Genomic DNA, 27,414 nt, shown 5'->3' on the forward strand with positions numbered 1-27,414 from the left:
GTTAATATTTAAAATCATTTATAAGCGTACCTAAGAAAACCAAGAAAAAGAGAAAGGGCATAACAAAAATTTTCAGAATCTTCTCTGTCTTGTTGTCTCAACAGCTCAGACAACAACAGCTCAGCTTAACAAAGAAATGTGAATCCCAATCTGATTTGTACTGCTGTAATAAGTTTTTATTTACAGGAAACATTGCAAAGGCTTTGCTCAACTAGACATTCATTATTTTTTTAGCCAAAGAAATAGGCTATTTTGCATTTATTCTTCTTACACAAATCAACCATAGCCTTCTGTATCCTTCTTAATCAAGGAAGAATAGCAGCAGAAGCATCCAGTAAATGTAACTACTTTCCTGTCTTTACTCTTTCTGCTATGGGATTTTAGAATTGCCCACCCCTAGTGTCTGTATTATCTTTCTGCCTTTCAGTTATGCAACTGAGATCCCTTTTCCAGATACTGATCACAGTTCACTTTCTTCAGTTCTCACTGCAAACTCCAGGATTTTGTGCTCAAGCCAATCATGAAGATTGCACTCCATGGCTTTTAATATTGAGGTTAAAATTAAGAGGTGCTCTTTTTGTCTGCCAATTGTCTTGTATTTCAAGCATGAGAAATCATCCCAAAAATGTTAGGCAGCACCTCAGGGTACAGGGGTCACATTGTTTCTAGACTATGCATTCTAAACATTTATGTGCATTTTTTCTTCCCTTCCTCATATCCTTTAATTGCTCCCTCTATCACATTACCAGTCTAAATAGAGGCACTTAGAGGAAGATCCCTTAGATGCTAGACTCATTGATCTCATTCCTTGGCTTCTCTGAATAGCACAGTGAGATTTAGAAGTTTCTACCTCATATGTATTAGTTATATTCATTATTCAGGATTTCTTCAGTCTGAAGACATTTGGATCACCAAAACTTTATTCTTACAGATGTCAGTCTATTTTGTCAATCTCTTAAATTAATCGTTTATGCAAAATACCAAGTGAAAATACATTATTGTTACAGCATGAAAGAGAACAGGGAAAAGAGTTACTGTTCCAGTCTTCAGTCATTCATCACCACTAAGCTGCATAAAATAAATAAATCATGTATATGCCCATACAAATATATAGTACAATCTAGTATAACGAAAGTACTTCAGCAATAGTCTTTAATTCTGAGAGGGCCTCAGTCACTCCTTGTGTTAGAAAATTCATTGATGCCTCATTTTCACAGTAATTGGACCTGTTGACTCAGTTTTGTGAAATGATGATACTTCAAAGGTAAACTTGCAATCAGTGCCTTCTACATGGATATCCAGTTTTTGTAATTTAGCTCCCTTTTGAAACTGTTTGTCTAAAACTGAAGCAGGGGACCAAAGGATGGGGCACCTTATAGCTGACTATTAGTGGTTATCAACATGCAATGTCCACTGAAAGAAAAAAGTGTGTGTACCTCCTCTGGTGAAGTAACCGCTAGCATTTGATCCAAACATCCAGCTGAAAACTCTTGTTACTTTAGAAGAGAAACTGCCTGTGCACTGGCCATGCTACAACAAAAATATTTTTGCATATTATCTAAATCAGCCAATGAAAAGTAATTCTCTATTTTCTTGTAGCACCCCATGAGCCAATATGGGGTTGGAGCCACTACAGGCCAAGGTCCTTCCTCACCGAGTGGTTTCTTTGACCATCTCTGTCTGGCGTTCACCTCCCATTCCTATGGCTCCAATTTGTGACAGGGGATCTGCCATTTCTTGGCAGGTGTGTGCCTCTATTTTGGACCTGCAGTCTCTTTTAGCTATATAAATGATGTTTACCCATAGGTTGAAGCTACAGACGTGAGAGAAACCCCAAAGGCTGCAATGACAGTGACCAGTGGCTCTCCTTGGCGAGACTTCGTTTAAACCTATGAGTGGCAGCTGAGATTTGGGCGCCAAGTGCTCTCTTCTCAGGTAGCCACCGTGATCCATTCATTTGCCAGATTCGGAGGCGTGGGAGCTGCGGCCTCGTTGTTCTCCAGGCAGCGGGAGGAAAGAGCTTCACTACGAATTTCATCCCTTCAAACCCTGCTGGGGGCTGTTTACACTCCTCCGGCACAGCTCCTTGGGGAGCCCAGGCGTGTGTGAGACAGTGGGGCGAAAACAAAACGAAGGGAACAGAAATCCTCCGCGTCACCGCTAGGGCCGCGGCACCGCACCTGCCCGCCACGGTCACCGCACGTCCCGGCCGGCGCAGCGAGTCCGGGGCGGTGCAGTCCCAGACTACAGCTCCCGGCGTGCCAGCGCCGCCCCGCCTTCAGCTCGCCGCCTTCCCGTCTCCGCGCTGAGAAAATAACCCCGAAGTTCCCTGCGATCAGCTGATCCCGGCTGACAACGAGGGGAGCGGGCGGAGGGGGCGCGGGTCCTGGCCGGCCCTGCCCTGCCCACTTCCCCCGGTGCCCCGACTGCATGGTCGACCCCTGGGGGAGGAGAACCGGGAGATCCCCCCCGGGCGCAGAGGGGTCGGGGGGGAGGAGGAAGCCGCGGCCGGGACCCGAGTCCTTAGTCACCGGGTGCCGGCGGGAGGAAGGGGAAGAAAGGTGGCCGCTGGCTTGTAAACAATAGCCCGGCTCAAGGCGCCCCGTGCCGTGCCGCCTTTGTTCCAGATCCCACCGCGACTCCCGCCCGCTGCCACTGCTCGGCAGGAGGAACCCGGGGGCTTCTCCCTTGCTGGCTGGCCGGCCGGCGAGGCGCCGGGCGCAGCCCCAGGTAGGTCTGAGCGCGGGGGGAGGCGCCGGCCGGCACCGCCGTTACGTAACCGCAGGCGGGTCGCGGGGTCCGCCTGCAGCCCCCGCGGGCGGACGAGCCACGAGTGCGGCCGCCCCCGAGGGAGCGCCCGCCTGGGGCCGCGGGACTGGCAGGGAGAGGGGGCGCCGAGGGTCATCCCGGAGCGAGAGGGGCTGCGCGCTGGCTAGGAGCAAGGGAGGCGGCCCGGAGGCAGCGGTCGAGACAAAGGCGGCGGCGGCGGGGCTCAGGCTGCCCTCAGCGGGCGCTGGTCTCGGGGCTGTGCTCTGGCAGAGCTTGGGGCGCAGAGGAAGAGGGGAAAAAATCCGTCATCTGTCAGCCTGACCGCGGTAGCGATCATCTTCTAGTGTTACTAGAAGAAGCGCACAAAGAGAGCGGATTTTTGTTTATCTGGCAAAGCACATCAGGAAATTCCCAGCACATAAATACTGTGAACTCTCTGAAGGAGGAGCTTAGCTGTGGAGTGAAAGCAGAGAATTTTCTAGTCTTGACACGGTCCTTTTGTGTGTATGTGTGTACATATATATGCATTTGTACATTTCTGATGCCTTTTTTGTCTCTGTGTCACCAGCTGTCTTCGTTCTCAGCTTCAGGGAAATACTTGCTGTATCTGTTGAAGCACACCAGGCTGGTTTTTTTTTTTCTCATCACTGACAGTACGCTAAACGGCTAAGTAGAGAAAGAATGTATACCAGCATTTGGGTATAATAATACATGAAACCAGCCATGTTGTCTAAGTTTATTTTGGAGCAAGAAAACTTCATTAGCACTTAATAACACTTCCTGCAAGGCAGGTCAGTGTATGAATCTTACAGAAACATATATTCATTATTTAAAATTAAGTACAGACAACATTCCTCTTGTGTTTCTTTCTTTTGTGGAAATAGTAAATTTGGAACTGACTTTTACACGTATCATTGTTTGGAACAGAAACAGGAGAGAAAAACATTGCTTTAAAGAAACCTGAAGATGAGTGCCCACACGCAAACTGTGGAGAAAGGACAGAACACGACACTCCTGTGCCAGGAAAGCTATGTTTGCAGTGGGACAGATGAAGCAATCTTTGAGTGCGATGAGTGCAGGAGCCTGCAGTGCCAGCGTTGTGAAGAAGAGCTGCATCAGCCAGAGAGGTTGCGGAACCATGAACGGACCCGTATTAGACCCGGCCATGTCCCGTACTGTGACTCCTGCAAAGGTGCCAATGGGAACATAATGCATGCCAGTATGACGGGCTCAAGGCAGATAGCAGCAGTGAGGTGCCAGGTGTGCAAAATCAACCTCTGTGTGGAGTGTCAGAAGAGAACACATGCTGGGGGGAACAGAAGGAAGCACCCTGTCACTGTGTACCATGCTGGCAAAGCCCAAGAACAGGAAGAGGAGGAGGAGATGGATGAGGAGACCAAGAGAAGGAAGATGACAGAGAAGGTTGTGAGTTTCCTCTTGGTGGATGAAACTGAAGAGATTCAGGTAAGAACTGTTGGGGTTTGTTGTGAACAGGCAAGATGCTTTAGTTTCTTTCTTAGTCTAAGAGACTGCTGTGATGTATGGTTAATACTTGAAGTGTAATTGGTGGCAATGATAACAAAATGATGGCCAGGTAAAGTACAAGTGCCACTGAGCATCTTGAAAAGACACAGTGCCTTTGAGTGGACTTGCTCATGAGTTCCTCAAAAGGTCAAGTTCATTAAAACCTTATGTGTGGCAAGAGCCTCCTCTAAGAGGCTTGATAAGCAAAGCTGGTGGAAGAATTTACTCTGTACTGGACACACACAACTAAGATAAGAGCTGTCTGTGCAGGATGCTAATCGTTCCTGAACAGAATTGAATACATTGTATTTCAGTAGGTGTCCTGCAAATGGGAGTGCTGACAGACAATTTCCTGCTGTATGACTAGGACAGGGCACTGTACCAAGTAGTGCTAATACAAGACAGCAACCAATTGCATTTAGCACCAGTAAATCCATCTGATTTTTAGGAGTAGAACAAAACAGAAATAAGCATCTTAAGTGTTCCATACAAGTCCTATAGACACTATGGTTAAGCTATATTGCTTGTCACAAATATTACTACATGTTAGCCTTTTTTTGAAAGAGGGGGAAGTTGCCATTGGGGTAGGTCTGCTGATAAAAATGATAGGAACTAGTTGACTAGGAGCAGCCTCCTAGGAGGCACTATTTTAGAAAGTCTAGCATTCAATATATGTAGTTAGGAACTCTCCTGTTGGCCCTTATACTTGGTAAGCATTTTAGAAGGCAAAATGTGTGAAAGCCGTAGAGCATATTAATTACACAACTAAAAATTGAACTTTGTTTTCTGACTTTCAGTTTGCATTCCCTATGTTAAATCTTATTCAGGAGCCACTGAAAGAAAATGTATAGTCACCTGGAGATTCAGTATCAGGTTGCCCATCAACTTTTCCATGCTACCATCATTAAAAAGAATTGGGATTATATTCTTATTCTAGATAGTTATTTGTATCCATCATAGTAGTAACAGTTGATGTGCCTGTCATGCGTCTCAAGGAAACCTGACTTAAGTATCTCATATCTGTTCTGTACTATGGAAGTGTGTGCACATACATCTATATGTATGTACAGAGTAATTATACAATAATATAGAATAGTTGCAAGATGCTTGGGTCATATTTTTGTTAATTCAGGTGGACCGATTGCTAAACTGTCATGGCTTTTAAAAGGGAAAGGGAGGAAAGGATAACAGTCCTTATGGTGCACTGACACAGAACACACACTATGCAGGACAGCAGTGACTGTAAACTGAGTGCTTAAGTTTCAGGTCTGTAGCAGTCTTAAGTCTGAATGCCTCCAAGCCCTAAGCACACACGTATTTCCTTGTAACGTGTGACAGATGTAACTAGTACTTTAAGATACAGACTTTTCAATAATCCTCCTCTGGCCACTGGAGCAAGCTCTGAAATGCCTTGGAACAGGGCTGTCCTGCAAAGCTGCTCACGAACTGTGTCTGTGTGTGGTTGTACTGGTTTAAGTTATATTTATACTCATGAATCTGTAAGCCTTATTGAGGTAGACCTTTGGCTGCCTCCTGCAAGCAAGTGCATTTGCTATTTAAATGTCATGGGCAATAAAGCCAACTTCCTTATTGGGATAGCAGTGGTCCTTTATCAGATCATACTGATTTGGTGAGAACAGGGTTGGGTTGGAAAAGCTCTCCAAAAATGATCTTATTTCACTATCAAGATGTTGAATCAGAGCTCTTCCATCTGGAGTGGTCCTGTCTTCCTCACAGCTGAATATGTATGTGACATCTCACAGCCAGTATCAAAACAGTTTGAGAGATTTCAATTAAATTATTTTCTGACAGCTGGAATTTAAAGAGTGCTTGCTATTATAGTGATAATTCTGCTAGTGAGCATAAGGACCTTTGTTAAGAAAGGCCTGTCAGATGCCACAGAAAATGTCTTCAGAGCTAAGTAGTCATCTTTTGCTCTTGGTAATACTGAGGAGCCAATTGAGCTTTAGGAAAGTGATCATCAGTCTCTTATTTTGTGCTTGTCATTGCTTGGGGAGAAATCATTAAAATGTTCTTTATTTAAACCAACTTTTTGTCCAAAAATGCCAAAATATTAGTAACTTGAAATATGGAGGTTCAGAGTTTGAGAGTATGTGGCTTTTTAAGCTTGAGCAGACAGGATAAGAATTCAACAGAATTATGTAGTTCAGCTGTCTTTAACTGTTAGTGACCTTTGGAACTTGAAAATTGTTGCATTAGTGTGGAAATAAGAGAGGAAACTGCTGATTTGCTATCAATGGTAGATTCTGCCATAGCAATGTTAAAAACTACAAGATTACAGATGGTAAAAGCTACATTGCCCTTACACCAATTCCCCCCCGCCATTAGATGGAACTAGGTAATGCTGCTGGAGCAGCAGATGATGGATTGAGATAATCACTCATGTATATTTGTTTACAAACATCTAACTTGAACACAGGGCTAAAAGATTTGGTTTTTAGTTTCCTTTTGGAACCTGGAGTTGTTAAGCTCAAGTGGTTCTGTTTCATCTGACTGTTCCTGTTGGCTTCTTGGAGGTGGTAGCTCAAAAACTGAAGAATATTTATAGTGTGCAAGCAAATGACTGATCTAGTTCTAGATCCAGAAGCAATGTGGATTAATCCTTAAGGAGCTGTGCCTGAGCAAATTGGTTCATGGGAGAATTGAAAATTTTCAGTTTGGGCTCAGCACTACACAGATACAGCAATGATAATTCTGAGTGTCTTTGTGCCATGTTGCACAGATGTGCTGGCCTGCTGAAAGCTTTTTATGCTTTGCAAGCATAGCATAAGCTGAGAAAGCTGAGGACTTCTTCTGCTTGTTCAAATTCATATAGACAGAAAAGGTCCCATTTTAAACCACTGCTTGTTTTTAGAAAACTAATGGTAGCTAAAGTTTATATCAGTGAAATACAAGCTTCTCTGTGATGTTCATCATAAGAGCACTGTATCTGAGCACCTCAAAAAGATGTTGGCTATCTCATGTTAAAAAAAATGTTGTTAAATCCAAGTTTGTACTGCAAGTCTGTGGAAGAACAGAGAGGGAGGTTGTTCCTCATGGAGCCAGGCCCAGCTATCTCACACCACACAGCACAATGCTTTGCAACTCTTGTGAGTTAGTCCCCAGGCATCCTGACATACATGATGAATTTTTCCTTCCTTCTTACAGGACTTGTTGTTCCTCATAAGACCTCACTGACATCTGTTCCAAAACAAAACTTGACTGTTTTACAAACTGGCATCACCTGCAGTTTAGACCCCATTCTAGGCTGTCTTTCTCAAGCTCGGTTATGCAGTTTCTATTTACACAGTGTTAAACTTTTGGCCTTATCTATTACATATCTAAAGCTGAGGCTTCAATCAGATTGTTCTTGATAACTGCTACATCTGTTTGTTAATTGGCCCTGACATAGTCTATCTTCCTTGCTCATCTGAGAATGATATTGTGGGGATTACTTCCTCAGTCAATTGCTTTGGTCATGTCACTCTTTACATCTTCCACTTATGTCTTTTCTAGAAGACATTCTTAATGTCTTCTACATCTCCTCTTTGCCTTGTTAGACTCAAACTGTATGCCTTCTCTTATTATATGTGTATATCCCTCAGTTGAATCTCCTGATCTGATCTGCTCTGCCAAGATGTCAGCTTTCCTTTCTTATCTCTAACTTCCTGGATTCTCAAACAAGCATCATTGTGTTGTCACTAGTGCTGCCTCTTGCACACAGGAGGCACTTCCCATTAGAAGTCAGTCAATTAACTGGGTTTTTTAAACTGGTATTTGTGTATCTATTAAGAAAAACAGTGAAATGCAGCAATAAAGACATGACTCAGGTTGTGATACTTGCTTTAAATTGTGAGGCTCTCTTACTATCCCATCAACTTTTCCACTCATTTGGATCTCTCTTTGTTGCTTGTACTTATATTTATGCAGCTTCTGGAACAGTTTCCATTTTTGCTTTGTCTTTATGCAACAGGCTTGCAAAAGAGCTCTTTAGCATAAAGCAGAGCTATATGTCTGTTGTACAATGAACTTTTATTTACTACTGCTTTTGAGGCAGGGCTGAATGCTTAACAACGCATAGCAACATTTTTATCTTGGGGAACAGATATTGAGAGCTCTTACCACAAGATTAGAACTTGGTTGTAGTGTCACTAATGGCTTCTATGATAGCACTTTGTTCAAAGCCCTAATTGAGGACTCAGTACATATGCTTAATAGAAGTAGAAGAAGTCTTTCATTGACCCCCGAAGATAGAGGACATGCTTGGTTATTAATAATCTGCCTTAGAGTTTGCTCATCTTTGACCAGAAACTAGCTCTGTCACAAGAAATTATCCAATCTGTGAATTCCAAACAAAAATAAAAAGTACTGACTTTGTAGTCTGACTTACTAAGGAGACTAGAAGAAAAGAAAAATTTTCCTCTATCTAGTCACAAAAATAGCTTTCCCAGCTGTGTAATTTTATGAGGAAAAGGAGCATATATTTATTGCTATGTCTCCCCTGAGATACCCATATGACCTCCCTTTCTTCATTTTGCAGGGTCTTTTGGTTGTGCCAATAGATATTTCAACTTCCTAAATATAGCCCCATTCCTTGAGGTTTTTTCTGTTCCTTCTAGCAGGTCTAGACACCTAAAGGAGTAAGGTCTTCCCCTCAGCAAATATGAGCAGCATCTATGTAATGCTTTGCAGTCAGTTAAGATAACGCAGAAGGACCCATAGCCCTTATTTACATGCAGACCATTTTGTACAACCATTAGATAACCTGTCACTAACAGCATAATAGTCCTCGTGTCCTCCTCTGTCCCCTCCTGTTAAAAAGTTACACATACATAGTGATGACTCTTCAGGGTTGCTAGCTGCTTTGCTGTTCTCACTCGTGCTGTAAACCTCATGGAAGTACTGTGATTTTCCTTATTATCTACTGATTTGAGCCTGGATAAAGTCTAGGGATGAGAGAATGGAGTCTCTAGGAATACTTTTTCTTGTCAAGTATTCTTTGTCCGTTAATGGGAGCTAATGTTGTGTTCTTTTATGAAAGAAAGTCATGATCTATTAAATTTGACTTGCATTTCTCTAGCAAATAGTGCTAGTTCCTGTGACACTATTGCTTCATTTTCTGTTGGGGGAGTGTGTTTTTGATGGGGTATTTTTTTTTGTGTGTGTGTGTGCTTTAGGGTAGTACAGTCAGCTGTAAATTTCTGGGAAGTTTAGTCCCAGAATAAGGACTAAAGTCCTGCTAGTATATTTGTCATGGATATAAAGGAGGAAGAAAAAATATTGAAGGATCTGAATTATTTAGACTGGTGTGATCTGTTGGATCAGGATATGTAATTTCTGTCCCTTGATACTGTTGATGTGCTACAGATGAGTTTTCCTCCTCTTTGTGCTTTAGAGAAGTTTTCTTGCCAAAGTATTTGTGGGAGTTTATTGTCATACACTCTAGGAATTTTTTTTCTTATTACTTTGTTATTTTTCAGTATTCCTCCCATCTCACTCTGTTATCAGTTTATCTAAATTTAAGTGCACAGTTTTTCTGTCTTTGGAATAAAGTAGTAGAGAAACTACTCAGCAATTGCTGGTTAGGAGAATTCCTTCTTCCGCTGCACATATACCAGTATTTTGAAGAGTATTTTTAGGAGGTAGGAGAGAGAGCCATCCATTTAACAAACACAGCTCTTTTGACAGTCTCAGGCTAACTCTTAGCTAATTTTTAACATAGCCACTTACAAACAGTGCTTTTCCCTGGAACCAGTGTTGTACCTTCTTCATGATGCAGTATTCTTGGGCATTAATTAAAGTCAAATACTTTCCTTCTTTCCTGTCTCTTTTGTGCATCTGCTAAATGAGTGCTGATGTGGAAGGAAGAGTCAGTCGTCACTGACTCAGGTGAGAGACCCTGCAAGCCACTTGGGAATGACTCACACTTTCATTCAAGAAGTTCCTGAACTTAGTTCAGTTTCTGAACTAAATAGTCTTGAGGGGGAAAATGGGGTGTTTTAGTGTTTCCCCTGCTGCACCCCTCTTTGCACTTTTCCAAAGAATCCTTTTGTGCTCTTGGATGCTGCCAGTAGGAATGGGATGTGAGTACTTTGGGGTACATTCAAGAAAGTAAAATCAGCTTGCTGTCTTCTCACCCTTCTGTCCTTTCCGTTGCTTTCACTTTCTCTTTTCTGCAGTGATCACTGGGAGGCAGATGTCACTGCAGTACACACTTCTGGCTTTTTTATCTGGGTTGTTAATGCTTTGCTGTAAGATCACATAAAGGCAGAAGATTGAGTCCTTAGGCCTGCTTGGTTCAAACACCCTGAAATTGGGAAAATAACCAGACTAACTGTTTTCTAGCAACTGTTATACAAGTATGTTTGTAAATAACCCTCTTAACAAGAATAGTGGTGTAAGTAGTGTCCATACAGGTAATTGAGTTACTCTTAGAAGTATTTAGGAAGACAGCATGAACTTGCTCATTGACTTGATGTCATCTGGGCAAGTCTGTTCATGTGGATGTGGTCTCTGCTGCTAGAACTGTGACTTTGGGGTGGTAATCGGTAGCTCTGTGGCCAAATTAATATCTACAGGAACTTGAAAGGTATTTAGGATACAAAACCATGATTTCTGCATCATTGTTTAATGTTCCCTTTTAGGGTTAGATGATACTATTATGGGTTACCTCCAATCTTCTTGATTTTTTTCCACCACTGTCTTAAAAGGTTTAAAATAGGGTTGTTAAGCAGGACTTAACTCTTCTGTCTTTGCCTCTCTCAGAGTTCTATTATAATGGACATGGGCCTCACGCATGGGCAGCCTCTGCCCTTCATTGCAGGGACCTGTAAGTCCTGTTGAAACTCATGCTGTTAAGCTCCATACAAACCCATGAAGATATTGAACCTGAATTCTTATGCCACCACTGTGGGAAGGAACAGGATAATTTTGGTCTGAAAAATAAATTTAGTTCAAGGACAGCATTATCCACGGGTATGTACTGTGGCTGATAACAATTTTCAGCAGAACCCAGAGGTGGTACTGCAGTGAAGACAAATAAAGAGGAAAAAAACCCTTCAGGTGAGGAAACACCTCTAATACATATGCTCTCATCTGCTTGAGCCAGACCCGCACCCACACGGGGAATAAGATCAAAAGTTATTGAACCTAATCTAAGGTTAGAGTTTAGATCCCTGTAGCATGTCTGTCCCCTGCTTTATTTTGTCCTCTCTCCATCTGGTGTTAAGTCCTTCAGTTTGGGCTTGAGGCTCTGTAGGACTCCAGACCTGAAAATACTGATGTCCACTGTCAGTTTGGCTGAAGGCTAGGAGATCACTGGGGACAATTGTGATTAATGTGTTTAAGTGTTCACTGGATCAGTGATTAATAAGTGATAAGTGATTAATAGCTTACTCTTGAATACCAGACTGGAACTACTCGAATGACGTACACAATTCTAGAAAATAATCTGTTGACACAGCCCTTTGCAGAAGCTTTCTCAGGCTGCTGTAAAACATTTACTTAGTAAAAAGTAACTCTGACCAGTAGAATTAATGAAGTCTAATTTCTCGGCTCTCTTCTTCCCATTATCTAGTGCTTGTTCACATTTTCTGCCTTTTGGTTAAGAAGCAGTATGTGTGCTGTGATGGCCCAGCTAGCATGCTTACTGGCTAGCACGTGTGGGCAAGACTGCTCAGCTTACTACTGTGTCTTGGAGGTGGCAGGGGGGTTAGACATGAGACATGCTCTTTCCACAGTAAGGTTATTGGAGTCTTTCTTTTCTACTTAGTTGTCCCTTTTCATCAAACTTTTAGGAAATTTGTCTTTTAGAGGCACTTATTTATGTATCAAATTGGAGTAATTAGATGATGAATTTTAAGTTATATGTGGAAGACTTGAGTAATGGCATAAATTATATTTTCCATGGAAAGTCATGCAGAAGAAAAGGTATAGGAGGCAACCTAAGGTAGAAAACTAGAGATGCTTGGACTTAAAAGTCAGCTTTGATTCTTCTTGAGCACCTGCTTATGGTCAAAATCTCTTGTTTGGAAGACTCTGAAAATCAGAGGAAGTAATGAGCTCCTGAGGTCACTTTCAACCTGAATTAGCCTAAGATCTTTGAAGAAACAGGATTTGAATTACTGTGGTTTAGGGACTGTCTCACAGCTTTGTTGATCTTGTGGGTTTCATAGCAGAAAGTTTCTCTTCCTCACAGGGAACCATCTTTTTTGTCACTTGATAACAAGAGACATTTGTGGATATCAACAAAAATTTCTTCTGGGGCAAAAGTAGGGAATTTCTAGCTGCATTTTTAATAGCCTGTTGCACTTGTGTTGTGGGTTAAGCCAGTTACACTTCTTTGCATTTGTGCACTGCCTTTTCAGGAGTGATTGTGAGGTGCCCTGCAGAGATGTGAATTTTGGTGATGGCACTTCACTGTGATGGAGCTTTTTCTTCTCAGGTTGGTCTTACTGGCTGTAGTTAAAGGAAGAAATCTGCTTTGTAGATTTCTTCTCTTATTTTCAATATACGTTGAAATTGTGATTTAATGTTCTTTTTAGAAGAGAGTCTCTTAAGAGCTATAACAAAAGTATAAATGAGCTTCGGGTACTAGAAGTGGCAAAATCAAGAAGGGGCTGAAGAGATGTGACTCGTCTTCATTTAGACATACAGTTTTCATCCTTAATTTACTTTGGTGTGCAACATAAGGAAGATTTCATATTTACCCTCTGCTGTGAACCTCAGAGATCTGGAGCTCTTGGGCAACACAGGAGTGGACACAGTTATGGAAACGTGAGCCCTTTGCACATGGAACAGAAGGTGGTACCATACCAATTTGTTTCAGAGATGAGAAGCAAAACAAAGAAGTGGGGCTTACTGCTTTGACACTACACCCACTCTGACTTCACATGTCTTAAAGGAACTTGCTCAGGGGAAGTAAATTGGACTACTCATATGGGGGTTGTTGTGGATGGTTCTTTGAGAGTATCATTCCTGTACTCAGCGTTGGTTAAAATCAACTAGTGCACAAGAGCAAGGAGCGCCCAGTGATGTGCAAGCACATTCAGCTTCAAAGGGAAGGGCTTCTCTTGGTAATTTTGGCTTGGTTTTGGTTTTGTTGCTTCTCCTCCCACATGGAATTTATTGTAAGGATGTTGCAGAATCCAAAATTATGACTAGGTTCTAAAGGGGGGGATAGTCTACTGATTATCTACCAATCATGAGCATCTAAATGCAACCACTGCTCAAGAAGTTCTTGGTCATCTGACTTCTGAGCACTGGTGAAGTGCGCTAGGAAACATTTACTCATTTCACATCTTAAGTTCTTCCTCATTCATTACCAAGTCCTGTGAGACATAAACATTGGACTAGCTAACTTTGGTGCATTCCTGTGCTCCTGGGTAACTTGTTTGTTCGAATCACTCCTGAGTTCTTTCCTAAAAGGAGGTCTGCAAAAAGCCTAGAAGGGGATAACTTAAAAGGGCAAACTTTGGGTATGTGACTTGATATTCAGTGTAACTTTGAGTTCACTCCTGTCTCTTAATGGTGGGAATATATCTCAGAGTTACCCTTATTCCTGTTGTCCCTACTGTCCTTTGTGTCTCCTGACATTACTGACTCAGCCATTCAACAAGCTCTCCCAAACTGCTACCAAAGTAATAACTAGTGCTGGCTATAAGATCTTAGCCATTAGCTATCCTGCTAATGCTTAAGCAGTTGTTTGAAAGCTGATATTTTTTTGTATTGTCCAGGAAGTACATAACTATTAACTCTGGCAAAAAGGACCTGTCACCTTTTTGGTGAGAAGTTTGGGAGGTGGGAGTTAAAACCCAAAACATTCTTGAAGAAGACATTATTATATTCCTTTTTGCTTATGTACACATAACATTTTTATGTAGTCAAATATGTGAATGTTTTTAGGAGCTATTCCATGAACCAAGACTTCCTTTCTTCCACAGAGACATCTTAAGAGAGGCTAAGCAAAACTGCATCCATCATCTAAGCTACCTTCCTGATAATAAGCTAATAATCACAGCTACCAAAAAAGCAGACCCTTTCTTGTGCACCTGTAATTTCAGTGTATCTTGATGTTCCCCCACAGATACCAGAAAAGATTCTCTTGAGAGCATTTTGATGTCTCTTGTTTCATGTTTTCTTCTACACTGTGAGGCTGCCTTGAATAGTTGGAGTCTGTGAGAAGCTACTGCAAGCCCACAGCTCACAGGTTTTTCTTTGTGAACGCTGTTCCCAACCACAATCTGGCACACTGGCTGTTTTTTATGGTTTTGGCACACTGGCTGATTTTTATTTTCCTTCAAAGTCTAGGTGCTGTTGATATGTGTGACCAAAGCAAATAGGGCTGGCTGAGCCTTAAACTAATTTGCTGATGTACAAATAAGCTTGTTCAAAGAAATAATTTATTACCTCATTGCCTCTCTGGTTCATAGACTGTGAGATCTTCCAACTGTACTGGCAGGATGCAAATAGCTAAGAGCTTCCAGAAATTAAGTGGCAGGTGAGAGAGGATGGAAGCCCTGCTCTTTCCAGTTGATAGGGATTCCTTGAAGAGTGAATTGAGATGAAGAAAGTGAATTTAATCTTTCTCAAAAAGTGTGTTTGTCATATTCTTCCCTGTCATATAATATATAGATAAAACCTGTTGGAAGACAGAAAAGTAAGAGCTAAACAAGTGAATGAAGCATGAAACCTGTGAAAGCCAAGGACCTATTCTACAATAAGATAAGGGCAGGCCCTTGTACAGAGCCCTGGCCCACTTCACTGCTTGTTTATCTGTTCCTGTTGTTCCAGTATCTGAACAGAAAATGCCCAGTTCTTTAGCCTAGACAGCACAATGCCTGACACTTAAACTATGTAAAGCCAAAGGCAAGTTACCTACACTTCTTTTTGATTTTTTGTGTGTGTGTTCTTTTGTTTTATTTTTTAATTAAAGTACAATACAGTAAATTATGAAAGGGATCATTGAGGTAGTTGTGGCACTTCTGTGAGAGCCAGTTTGACCTGTTTCAAGCACCTGACTGCAGTGCACAGTTTTGCTGCTTCCTCTCTGCTCCGACTTTCCAGATGAAGGAGTGATCAGCTGGCAAGCAGTGGGAGTAGAACAGTCTGTGTCTGAGAACTCCTGGCTGTGGATAGGTGCAGCACAAGTGCATGGCAGAGATTTCTGTACCTAAACAGGTGCTCAACCTCTTTGGATAGGCAAGTTAAAGTGGTAAAAGCAATCCCCTCTTTCATTCCTGAATTTGCATGCTTGTCAGGAGACCAGTGCTACTGAGAAAGTCTGTCATGCTCCAGATAGCTGTTCTGACAGACTTGGAAGTAGCGTTGTGCTCCCTGTCTGAAAGGGCTGTCTCAGAGAATCGGGTGAGGTACTAGAGAGTTGACTACATAAATGATCACAGCAAAGCATCATTTCCAAAACAGCTGCACGATGGAGCAACATAAATCCCATCAATGTGTATATTTTACAAAAATGCATTCTAGTATTTTGCTTTGTACTTCTTGGTGCTTCAGAAACTTAGGATGAAATCTGAAGAGGAGGTAATCACTCTTTTTAGTCTTATGAATTCTGACGCCAGCTGTGTTTTCAGTTTTGTCTACTCCAATTACATAGTTATAATATTTTTCTCTTTTTTGTTTTGGAAGGTAAGGAATGAGGAAGACTTTATTAAGAAACTGGACTGCAGTCCTGACCAGCACCTAAAGGTAGTGTCCATCTTTGGGAACACAGGGGATGGCAAGTCTCACACCCTTAACCACACTTTCTTCTATGGCCGGGAAGTCTTCAAGACGTCTCCTGCGCAGGAGTCTTGCACAGTTGGAGTCTGGGCAGCCTATGACCCTGTCCGCAAAGTGGTGGTCATTGATACAGAGGGCCTGCTGGGGGCCACTGTCAACCTGAGCCAGAGAACACGGCTGCTGCTGAAGGTCCTGGCCATCTCTGACCTTGTCATCTACCGTACTCGTGCTGACAGGCTCCACAATGACCTCTTCAAATTCCTTGGTGATGCCTCGGAGGCTTATTTAAAACACTTCACCAAGGAGCTAAAAGCTACCACAGCTCGCTGTGGCCTAGATGTTCCTCTGTCAACTTTGGGTCCGGGTGTCATCATCTTTCACGAGACTGTGTACACCAAGCTGCTGGGCTCTGGTGAGTAGGCAATTCCAATTACAACGTGCTAAACACTGTCTATAAACTATCAGGTTGCATTGAATATTTAGCACTCTTTACTACCATGTAAAAATGTGATTTGGGTTTTGCTCTCACTGGTTTCAGTCTGGGAACCAGGCTGTGGAACTAGAAGAGCATTCCCTCTTCCAAATCAGCTAGAATAATCCTCTTAGCCAGCTGAACATCAGTACTGAATAGTAATGAATTCTGCCAGCCACAGGAGGGGTCGTCATACAAATTCATGAGCGTGGGTGAGACAACAGATGAAGGTGAAAACTGATGGGGTGAGTTGACCCTGGCTGGGTGCCGGGCACCCGCCAAAGCTGCTCTGTCACTCCCCTCCACAAGTGGACAGGAGAGAGAAAATATAATGAAAAGTTAACCAGTTTAGATAAGGTCTGGGAGAGATGACTCATTAAATACCATAATGGGGAAAACTGACTTGACTTGGGGATATTAATTGAATTTATTACTGACAAAATCAGAGCAGGGTAATGAGAAGTAAAATAAATCTTAAAACCAGCTTTCCCTCATCACTCCCTCCTTCCCAGTCTACCTCCTCCCCTGCCAGCCATGCAGGAAGACAGAGAATGGAGTTATGGCCAGTTCATCACACATTGTTCCTGCTGCTGCTCAGGGAGAGGAGTCCTTTACTTGCTCCAGTGTGGGATCCCTCCCATGGGAGACAGTTCTCCATGAACTTCTCTGACCTGAGTCTATCCCATGGACAACAGCGGCTGAGGCTCAGTCCTGCTATTTGTGAACATCTAGGAGCTGTCTCTTGTGTAATAAATACTTCAGCAGTACTGGCTGACCCACATTCTCATTTTGGCTTTTCTAAACAGTGAGGTTTTAAACTAGTAGAAGAACTTGATGTTCTTTCTGGTTATTATTGGAGTAGCTTCTTAATAACTTTTAACTTACCTATAAGGCAGGTCCTTTCCTTATATACCAATCTGCTGATTAGCAATTCAGCCTTTCATGAAGTTGTTGACATTTGCTGTTTCATCAGTTCAGCCTTTAGTGACCCATGAGGATACTTTGCACCTGTATGCAAAGTCAGGGTCACAAAAAAAAAAAAATTCTGTGGTCACTTCTGATCACAGTAGGAATAGGAAAGAAGCCTCTTAGCATATGTAGAGAGCTGTAACCATCTGTCTCAATGGATAATTGAAGTAAGTGCGTTTATGTAGTTTTAGGACAGGGAAGATGGGGCCTGCCTTATTCTGAAATGTACTTGAAAGCAGGCAGGAGAATGTGGTTGGCTCTGTGGAGTCTGACCTGATGAGGCCCATTCTGAAGTGCTTTGCCATGTACAGGTTGTTGATAAAGGCTTGGTCTTGGTCATGCTACAGGGTTGGCATGGAGAACAGGCAGGCCATGTAAGGTTCATGTCCTCCACTTATCAGGTGCTAGGAATAGCTATACCAAGTTATGGTCTGGTGAGAAGAACTAACAAATGTGCTGACATTATGTTTCCTTGTATTATGTCCTAACTTGCTCCTTAATCTGGATATCTGTGTTTCAAAATCTAGATGTGTCTGGTTTTACCTGAGAAACTCAGTCTTAGAATTTAAAGCTGTGTATCACAAAACAGAGACTGCTTTTGGAAAGTTTATTTTCCTTGTTTTAGAGTATAATGATAACTGCATTCCAGATGTATTAGAAGATTTAATTGAGAAAGCTAGGTCTATATTGCATATGAAAGTACTATGCAGTTGAAGTATTGTTTTAAACAATCAGTTGTATATGAACTTGCTTATACTCTTATATATAGATCATCCTTCTGAGGTTCCTGAGAAGCTCATTCAGGATCGGTTTCGGAAGCTAAGCTGTTTTCCTGAGGCTTTCAGCTCAATTCACTACAAGGGAACAAGGACATACAATCCTCCAACAGATTTCTCTGGGCTTAGGAGAGCTGTGGAGCAGCAGCTGGAGAACAATACTACTCGGTCACCTAGACAGCCTGGGGTTATCTACAAAGCACTAAAAGTAAGTGAAGAAGAGTTTGTCCCAGTGTTTATTTGTACCACTGTTGCTATTAACTCAGCTGTGGCTCAGAAAGGCAGAGCACCTGAAACAATGATGCAGACTTGCATGCAAGTCTTCCATGAGAATGATAATTTTGTCTAACAGCCAGGGAAGCTGAGTAGTTTTTTTTTTTTTTACTTCAAAACAAACACTTCAGTAAAGACCATAGAAGAAAAATTAAAGAGCCAAACTGAGCAAGATCATAAATCGAAACTGGGAAGAAAAAAGTAACTGATGCTGTGAGTGACAAGCACTTATTGACAGTGATTGACAAAGAGAGACCTTTGAAGGTTTTTTTTTTAATAAAATTCCTAAAGTTGGCCTCAGCACAAGAGGAGGAAATGCAAGTGACTTGGGGAGAGTTAATAGCTGGCAAAATCTAGCACTGAGTAGTATAACCCAAGGGCTAGGAGGCAAAAAGGAGGAAGGACTTGTGCTGGTAGCTAGGGAACAGGATGGGATCATGTCAAATGATGTATTACTTTGGAGCAAGTGATTTTCTTAGATGCTAGGATGTCAGAGGGATTTTTGGGTCTTTAAATTTGCAGTCTCCTACAACTTTCCACATACCATTGCCTGATTAACATCATATTTTCTTTGGCCTGAAGAGCATAGTTGTCATTGGGGAGGGGCAGGCAGAGCCAGGACATATCTGCAGAAGGGGGTAGTGTTAGCAGTCTTTTCTGGTGTTAGTCACAGCTGTTGGAACAGATAATTCTGACTGCTCTGCGTTAGTGGTAGCTGAAGCACAGAGGGAAATGTCAGGGTGGCATGTACTCAGTTCTTTGCATTTGGGAGCAGACAGGCAGCAAGGGGAAAAACAGTTGGAATCATTAATTTTAGTTTAACTTCTAGGATGTTATTGCATTAATCAAGGAGCCTGGTTTCAGATATAGCTGTTGGTATACTTAAATTCATGACCAGTAAAGTGTTTGCTGTGTTCAAATCACTACTAACTACAAATTAACTTCTTTTGCTTCACTTGCTGAGGACACAAGACTTTCTAGAGATTTCTGTCCACTTCCTCTAACTTCTGAGTTCGTTCAAAAGTATCAGTATCAGTCAAGCTTAAAAGACAATGTAAAGCAAATTTCCTTGAAATTATGTGAAATAAAATGTTTAAATAGAGTATTTATGTGAGGGAAGCTGTGGTGAGAGAGGTACACACAAGTCTGTGTGTGTGTGCAGTCAACCCTTGTTACACAGCAAAGATACACCCACTTCACCTACCTCAACCCTGTGAGGGGAGGTGATCCTGTGAGTTCCTTTTCAGAGGTTTCCAGAATGCAAAGCCCATTTAGCAAGAACCCTGGTATTTTGAGCATGGATTGGATGCACAGAGGTGGATGCAATTTTCTACCATCCATTTCTACTACAAAATTCAAACTAGGGACAAGAGGAGAGGAGAGCAGAGAAAAAGAGTATCTTACAAGTATTCAAGTTATTTCCATAAAAGTGCAAGATTGCCTTCTTGGTTTGTTTCCAATCCTTGTTTTGTTTTCCAAGCTACTTAGACACATTTGTTAGCTGTGTACTCTCTCTGCCTCCCCCTCCAATAGAGGAATCCATGCTTTTTCTTGCAAAAGGTCTTCATTGCCCTTAATCCCTTTCCAGTTCATTCTTTTTTGTTTGACAGGCTCTAAGTGACCGGTTCAGTGGGGAGATCCCTGATGACCAGATGGCTCACAGCTCTTTCTTTCCAGATGAATATTTCACATGTTCCTCTGTGTGCCTCAGCTGTGGGTAAGTAGATGAGAAATGCTTCTCTGTCCTCTTAGAGGATAGTGCTGCCCCCACCTGCAGCACTGCAGCACAGAATGTAAAGTTTCTGTGACACCTTGACATCATCTATCCTCAGCTAGTACTTCCAGGCAAAATCAGCTTGAAATTCAACTCTTATGTGAACTGGACAGCCACTATTGCCACATCCCAGCTGGATGCATGGTTTTTGCCCACTCTATTTTTGTGCATGACTACAAACCTGTGCTGCCTGTATTTTTTCCCAAATGCAAGCAGGGCAGGAAGAAAGGAGTGTCTAAATAAATCCCCTGAAATTTTTTATGATTTTTTTTCCTGACATTGTTGTTGCCCAAGAAGTATGAACCATCCTAAAGCATACATTATGGAGTGGGGCTGTATTCAGTGACTAGGTCTAAGTGGAGCTCCATATTTGATTAGATCTTGGCTTGTAGCTGTCTGGAAAGAGCCCCAAGATTGAGCCTGGAAGGGCAGTAGATGGCAGTCAGTGCTCTGAGTCTGGGAGCTGTATAGCAGCACAATGTTGTGGCTGGTTATGCTTCTGATGCTGAGCATTTTCTGCAGTGAATTGTTGTGTGGTGCTGCTTTGTTTGAGAAACAGTTGCTACACCTCCTTCTGAAGAGCCTGCCTTTCAAAAATAAATTATGTCATTGCTGTATATACAATTGTGAAGATGGTTTGAGGGCACATCTATAAAAATGCAAGATAGCAGTAAAAATGAAATCTTGGTGACATCTGTCCTGTGTCTAAGAACAACAACTCATGGGTTGCTCTTGCATCTCAGGTGTGGCTGTAAGAAGAGCATGAATCATGCAAAGGAAGGAGTCCCTCATGAATCCAAAAGTCGATGCAGATATTCTCACCAGTATGATAACAGAGTCTACACTTGCAAGGTGAGATACAAGGACAAGGTCTGAAGGATGAAAAAGGAAAGGATAACCAAGTAAATGAGGAATATCACAGGCATGTGCCTGTTTTCTTTCTTTTTCTATTTTTAATCTCAGAGGTGCTCATAGCCTTGACAAGAAAAATTGATCCTTATTTGATTTGTATGTTTGCTAGGAGAGTTCATCAGCTCTGTGTGCTATGTGTCATTTTCTAGCTAAATTTTGAAGTTGGCTGCTCTTAACCCGGGTGATGTTGACCTTTTATATATTTGACATAGTTACTCTTATTTGTTTATGCCCAGTGCTTAGTATTAGCCAATTCTTCTGAAGGATCTGTGCAGGATACAAGAAAATTTTTGGCTACTACCATGGTCATTATTGATGGAGAAATACTTCCCTGATGTTATTAATGATATTGGGTTTGGTTTTGCTTTGTTTTTAAATGAGTTCTGATGAGTGCTCCTTTGCTGTGGACCTCTGTATGCTAATTATATTCTTTACGTGGCCAAACAGCAGCCATATGAAGATTTGGGTTCCCAGTAATGTAGTTTTAATTGAGCCTTTATGTTGTAGGCCTGTTATGAACGAGGGATGGAGGTCAGCGTGGTGCCAAAAACCTCTGCTTCCACAGATTCCCCATGGCTGGGCCTTGCCAAGTATGCCTGGTCAGGGTGAGTACTGCAGCTGGCATGTCTCTGCTCTCTGTGGTCTCTGTGCTGCCTGGTGCACAGGACTTGCCAGAGAGGTGACCTGTGCTCCTCCTGTGCAGGTACGTGATCGAGTGCCCCAACTGCGGGGTGGTGTATCGCAGCCGGCAGTACTGGTTTGGCAACCAAGACCCTGTGAACACTGTAGTGAGGACAGAAATTGAGCATGTCTGGCCAGGGGTAAGTCTGGTTGCTGGATAGTCTTTGTGTATGTGTGCAGCCATGCACATGCTAATTTGGTTCTTCTGGATGTTGATGGACAAAATAGATTGCCTTTCATTAAGCTGGTCCCTGCTGTTCAAAAGAGACTTTGTAAGGGCTTTCAGACATCTTTGGGCTATCTTGAAATGGCTAAGTTGCCAACCTACTTCTGTCTTTCAAAGCAGGGCTGGTGAATCTTTTACTTCTGCTTGCCCTCCAGTTTATCAGGAGTAATGGGTTGCAGAGCCATCTGAATCTAAGAAAAAAAAAGCTTTCCTTGTTTTTATTCTCAAATCAATATCTGTTTCATTCCAGACTGATGGATTTCTAAAAGACAACAACAATGCAGCCCAGCGTTTGTTGGATGGCATGAATTTCATGGCCCAATCAGTATCTGAACTTAGCCTGGGACCCACAAAAGCTGTGACCTCCTGGCTGACAGACCAGATTGCCCCAGCTTACTGGAGACCCAACTCTCAGATTCTGGTAAATAGCAGCTGCTGGAGAGAAAGGCTTTGCCTAGCTAAAACCCCTTTTCCTTACTCTTTAAGTAAGAAAGTACTTTGCAGATTCTAAATGCTTCTTTGTTTTACTGCAGCAATCCCTACTCCTACAACTTTGAAAAAACTGAAGTGCTCTCTTCTCTTCCCATTCTTGACTTAAAGAAAAATTAAGAACAGAGACTTGGCCCAGCCCTGATAAAGAGACGGTTTCTCCCTGCTCTTTGTGAGCTACTATCCCAGCAATATTACAGAAAATCCTGGCTTGCATGAACTTGTTTTTCAAAGCAAATAATCAACATCTTAAATCTGGCCACTGCAGTTGATAGTATTATTTTTATAGATTAAACTCCGGTTTCATACCAGATGCAAAAAGCTGACCCAAACAGTTCAACTAGGAAAGGATTCCGTGTGTCTTGTGGGAACACAGATTCTTCTTCAATTAAAACTGCCTTCTGAATTCTTGCCCCACACAAAGGTCAAATATCCATCATTCAGCCCTGCATGTTATGGCTGTGTTTGTTTGTGACTGTGAACAAAGGGATCGTAGCAATATATTAGCTTAATCAATATACACCTACTGTTCTAAATCACTTCCCTGGGGTAAAGTTATGGGGCTGATAGCACCCAAGTCTTGTGTGTAACTGTATTATTCACAATTTCAGTCTGAAGCTTGCCATCCTGGGCTTCTGCTCTCTATTTATTACTTCAGGAAGATCAAATTAACAGTTCTTCCTTCTGTGTTGTTCTGATTAGAGTTGTAAGAAGTGCAACACGCCTTTCAAAGATAATGACACAAAGCATCACTGCCGGGCCTGTGGGGAGGGCTTCTGTGATGGCTGTTCTTCCAAGACCCGTCCAGTGCCTGAGCGAGGCTGGGGACCAGCACCAGTGCGTGTGTGTGACAACTGCTATGACAACAGGGGCATCCAGTTAGGTAATCTTGAGTTGATCGTGACAGAACTATCCCTGAGCACTAGCCTGAAGTCTTTGTCCCTAATGTCTGGATCACAACCATTTTTAGTGGGTGTAGACAGTGTTGTTCACACTGGGTTTCCAAACAGTTTTTGGTAAGGAAGCTAAAGAGGTCAATTCCTTTTGGAAGAAAGATGACCCTACCAGACACCTGAACTGCTGACAAAATTATTTTCTAATTGTATCTTTACTTTGTTTTCCTAGCAACTGCTAATGGTCTGATACTAACATTAGAGCAGGGGTGCTTATGTTACAGCAGACTATATATTTTGTCCATTATTGCTAAAATGAACACTCTGCAATCCAGGATAGTGGATGGGGAACATAAAGGCTGAGGAGAGATTACAACTTGCCTTTTATGTTTGCTGCTGGTTTTGTTAATGTAAATTAACTGAAACGTGGCCAAAAGGTTGGTGGATTTAGGTGTTGAGCCCTTCACTCTTGTGTCATGCAGACGTGGCTGAACTGCCTTCAGATGAGGAAGGGGGTACACTTATTGCCAGGAAGGTGGGGGAAGCTGTGCAAAACACACTTGGAGCGGTGGTGACAGCCATGGACATTCCCTTAGGTGAGTTCTCTTCTGTTCTGATGGGCTTTTTTTGTCTAAAGGCATTTTTGTTTTCAAAGAGCAAAACTTGTTATTAAACTTCAAGAGTTTGTGTGACAGGCTGGCACCTCTGATACCACTGTTGGTTGAGAGTTCTACAGCCCTCTAGACCTCTTCTGCTTGATGTTTCCTCTTGGTTTTCAGCATGTTGTTTCTGCAGATAACACTTTCTCTTTTCACCCTGTTATGCAAAACTGTGCATCAAGCTGTGAGTAATTCATGCTCCCCTGATGGATTCACTGCAGTGACCTGCCATTTGAAGTTCCCTAAAGATTGGCCAATTAGGAAGCATTTTATCAGGTTTGGTTTTCTTTTAGAGATGCTGCGTGCCTTTTAAATGTGATCATGAATATGGCTGGTACTTCTTGGTACTTCTGAGGTGAGGGCTGAGAATTTGAAGCTGTCCAGGTTGGTAAGGATGAGAAAGTGTAATTAGTAGTCTCATCTTTCATGGTGAGCTTAGTGCAGGGAACCTCTGTGTTGAGTGGCAGTTAGGTATGTCAGCAAACATTTCACATTTGAATCTTCTGTTGTACTTGACTTCCTACTCATTGCACAGATCATTGTTCAGCTGCTTTGCCTACAGCATGTCCAGCCTTCACCTTTGTGGGTGTTTGCTCTCTGATTCAATGAAGGGCAGAATAAATCCCTTTCTCGGTTCAGACAGGACATGCATTTCTGAATATTTGATTTGGTGACTTGGCGGTTTTTTTGGCCACAGCTGAAACTGAAGGTAGGGAAAAAGCAAGTGTCTTAACCTCTGGAAGAGTCTGAGTAAGAGAAGATGCCACTATTAAAAGAGACACAGTTTACTCTTTGAAGAGAGGCAGAATGTGGGAGAATGGTAGAATACTCTAAATGGCTGCTCATTGCATTGAAGGATTCTGTCAGTAGGTCACGTTCCCCTTAATGGCAGCGGTATGACTTGCAGTGTGTGAGTGCCTCCACTGGAGTACATTCTTGATATGCTCATGTTCATGGATTATTTTGTTCTCCCTCTTTCTCATCCCCCACCTCACTTCCTCCCTAGGTCTGGTAAAAGATGCTGCCCGACCTGCATACTGGGTGCCAGATCATGAAATCCTGCACTGCCACAATTGCCGGAAGGAATTCAGTATCAAACTCTCCAAGCACCACTGTCGGGCTTGTGGCCAGGGATTCTGTGACGAGTGCTCACACGACCGCAGAGCGGTTCCCTCTCGCGGATGGGATCACCCAGTCCGAGTTTGTTTTAACTGCAATAAAAAGCCTGGTGACCTTTAACCCCAGGCTGCTCTCCAGATCTTTGCAATTCTTATGTTCTCAGGGTTACAAATGAAAATATCTGGTCTCCCTTTTACCTTCTAACCTGTTGCAGCCAGAGTGCATGTTTCCAGTTTCTGGCCTCCTCTTGTGTTACATCCATCTTGGAACACTGGGAATGAGCCTACATTCAGCCTCTAGGTTTTAATTTCAAATTAACTGGGAAAGAGAGGGAGCTCCCTTGTAAATGAGCAACCCAAAATACAGTGTATTTTATTCCAATTTAAAAAAAACCCCAAATATATATATATATATATATATAAACTATGTATAATTTAGTACATTAGGAATATGGTTGAAAATGAAGCTTTGAGTATTCCTAGTTCAAATGATGGATGGTGGTGTTCCTTACTGTATTGGATCAGAATTATGGCCTTCTACTTCTTCTTTTGGAATGTCTTGCTGATCGTGATGTCCTGTGAGGAAGGTTTGGACTCTGTGCTGCCAGGAATCTCCAGTGTTGATATATGAATTACACCTGGTAGTTCAGCCAGCTCTGCATCTAGAGGTGCTGCCCTTCTGGCCATGGAAGATTAAACCCAGATTTACTAACAAGTTTGTTTGAACTTTGATATGAGCAATGGTCTTGCAGTGCAAGAGGTATCAAGTTAACACAGACTCTGACAGAGATGGGTAGAGCTCTGAAAAGTGAAGCAAATCCTATGGCAGGAGGCAAAGCATTCTGATCTTGACATTTCAACTTCAATACCAGATCAAAAGGTAGTAGGGCTTTTCTCTCCCTGTCAATGTTTTCATGTACTCAGGTTTTCTTACTCAAGTTTCTCTGCAAGATCATTGCAGTTAAAAGTTTTGTCCGGAGCAGAAGAAGAGAACAAGTTTTGTAGGCAATTATGAGATACAAAGTTTGAGTTGTTTGGGTTGTGATGACTTTCCTTTTCCCCCACTTTTTAAGTGATCCTATAGTCTCTGAAGCCTCTGTGTTCTCAGATATGGTTGCATAGAAATTGCACAGATTTGACTTACTTTCTTCTAATATGAACTTACAAATCAGCCTGGAAAATGAAACCTTTCTTCTTTGCTTCTAGCAAATGGCACTCACTGGACTTCATCTTTTTATGAAAGGACTGCAATGAATTCACTGATTTTATTATGAAAAGCACCACTTAACCTAAGTTATACTGTCATGTACTGTGGATTTGTGGTTCCACTTATAAGAAGTATGAGACCATTGTGGATTAAACTGCCTAAAATTCTCCTTTCTTGGCTTACATAGACAAAAATTCTTTTACTACATGAGAGTTGCCTCCTCTTGGAGTGGCTGGAGTTTAATGCAGACTCCTGCAACTGTGGTATTTTTTCCTCAGCTTATTAAATGTGCTCTTGTGTGATGAGATGCCCAACACCCTGTTTTAAGACTGTATTATTAAATTAACTGCTATAAAGAACTTTATCTTCTGAACAAGTGTACTGACTTTCCTTGCAACAAGTGGTTCTCCTTTGTCTCTGAAAGACCGTGCTCACAAAGTGTTTTTCCCTTCACAACTACATCCAGCCTACACAAGGAAGTAGACTTAGAAGATGTTCCAGGATACCTTCGGTACTGGCCAAGTTTACTGCGGACTGTCTTATGTTTTTGTAAGCAAAAGTCTGCCATAAACTTACTGTTGTCCAAGTAAGGGCATGAGTAGGTAGAAATCCTCTCTTAAAAGACGTTCTGTTCATCTAGCATAATTCTGTGCTTCAAAGTATTCTTTATTTTTTTAATGGGTGAACAATGTGTTCTTGGTTTGTAGGCTGTGCCCTGTGTGCTGTTTATGCATGTAGCTTTACTACCATGTTAATGCACAAAGAGAAAGCAGCCATGACATTCCTTGTATAAAATCTTTGGCATCTGTTTCAACAACTTGTCTGATTTTTTTTTTCCTTGTCAAAGCAAGAACTACTACTCAATCAAAAGGAAAATGTATAAACGTTTTTAATATATATGTGGTCTTAGTAACTTAGCAACCTGTCAGTATC

At 42.1% G+C, this 27,414-nt stretch overlaps 1 protein-coding gene across 4 annotated transcripts; it reads left to right on the forward strand.

Moving 5' to 3' along the window:
• The first annotated feature begins 2,321 nt into the window (after positions 1-2,321).
• On the forward strand, positions 2,322-26,857 carry ZFYVE1 (zinc finger FYVE-type containing 1). Of its 4 annotated transcripts, XM_030240722.2 has the most exons (13): positions 2,324-2,730; positions 3,338-3,560; positions 3,697-4,233; positions 15,940-16,444; positions 18,243-18,457; positions 20,133-20,239; positions 21,040-21,148; positions 21,716-21,813; positions 21,912-22,029; positions 22,366-22,536; positions 23,307-23,487; positions 23,980-24,093; positions 25,163-26,857. In XM_030240722.2, exons 3-13 carry the CDS (start codon positions 3,736-3,738, stop codon positions 25,393-25,395), a joined length of 2,349 nt encoding a protein of 782 aa, XP_030096582.1. In that variant the 5' UTR covers positions 2,324-2,730; positions 3,338-3,560; positions 3,697-3,735; the 3' UTR covers positions 25,396-26,857. The 4 variants fall into 4 exon arrangements, with proteins under 4 accessions (XP_050830682.1, XP_030096582.1, XP_030096581.1 ...); XM_030240721.2 differs by lacking the exon at positions 3,338-3,560; XM_050974725.1 differs by lacking the exons at positions 3,338-3,560; positions 23,307-23,487 and having other exon boundaries at positions 2,322-2,730; positions 25,163-25,311.
• The last annotated feature ends 557 nt before the right edge of the window (positions 26,858-27,414 follow it).

Source organism: Serinus canaria, chromosome 5 (genome assembly GCF_022539315.1).
Source record: "Serinus canaria isolate serCan28SL12 chromosome 5, serCan2020, whole genome shotgun sequence".
In the NCBI taxonomy this organism is placed as follows: Eukaryota; Metazoa; Chordata; class Aves; order Passeriformes; family Fringillidae; genus Serinus; species Serinus canaria.

Bases quoted from the DNA above. Each gene is read 5' to 3' on its own strand.
- ZFYVE1 (XM_030240722.2), top strand. From the start codon at position 3,736: ATGAGTGCCCACACGCAAACTGTGGAGAAAGGACAGAACACGACACTC. The intron at 20,240-21,039 runs GTAAGTAGATGA...CTTGCATCTCAG, and splicing joins TCTGTGTGCCTCAGCTGTGG to GTGTGGCTGTAAGAAGAGCA. The intron at 22,537-23,306 runs GTAAATAGCAGC...TGTTCTGATTAG, and splicing joins GACCCAACTCTCAGATTCTG to AGTTGTAAGAAGTGCAACAC.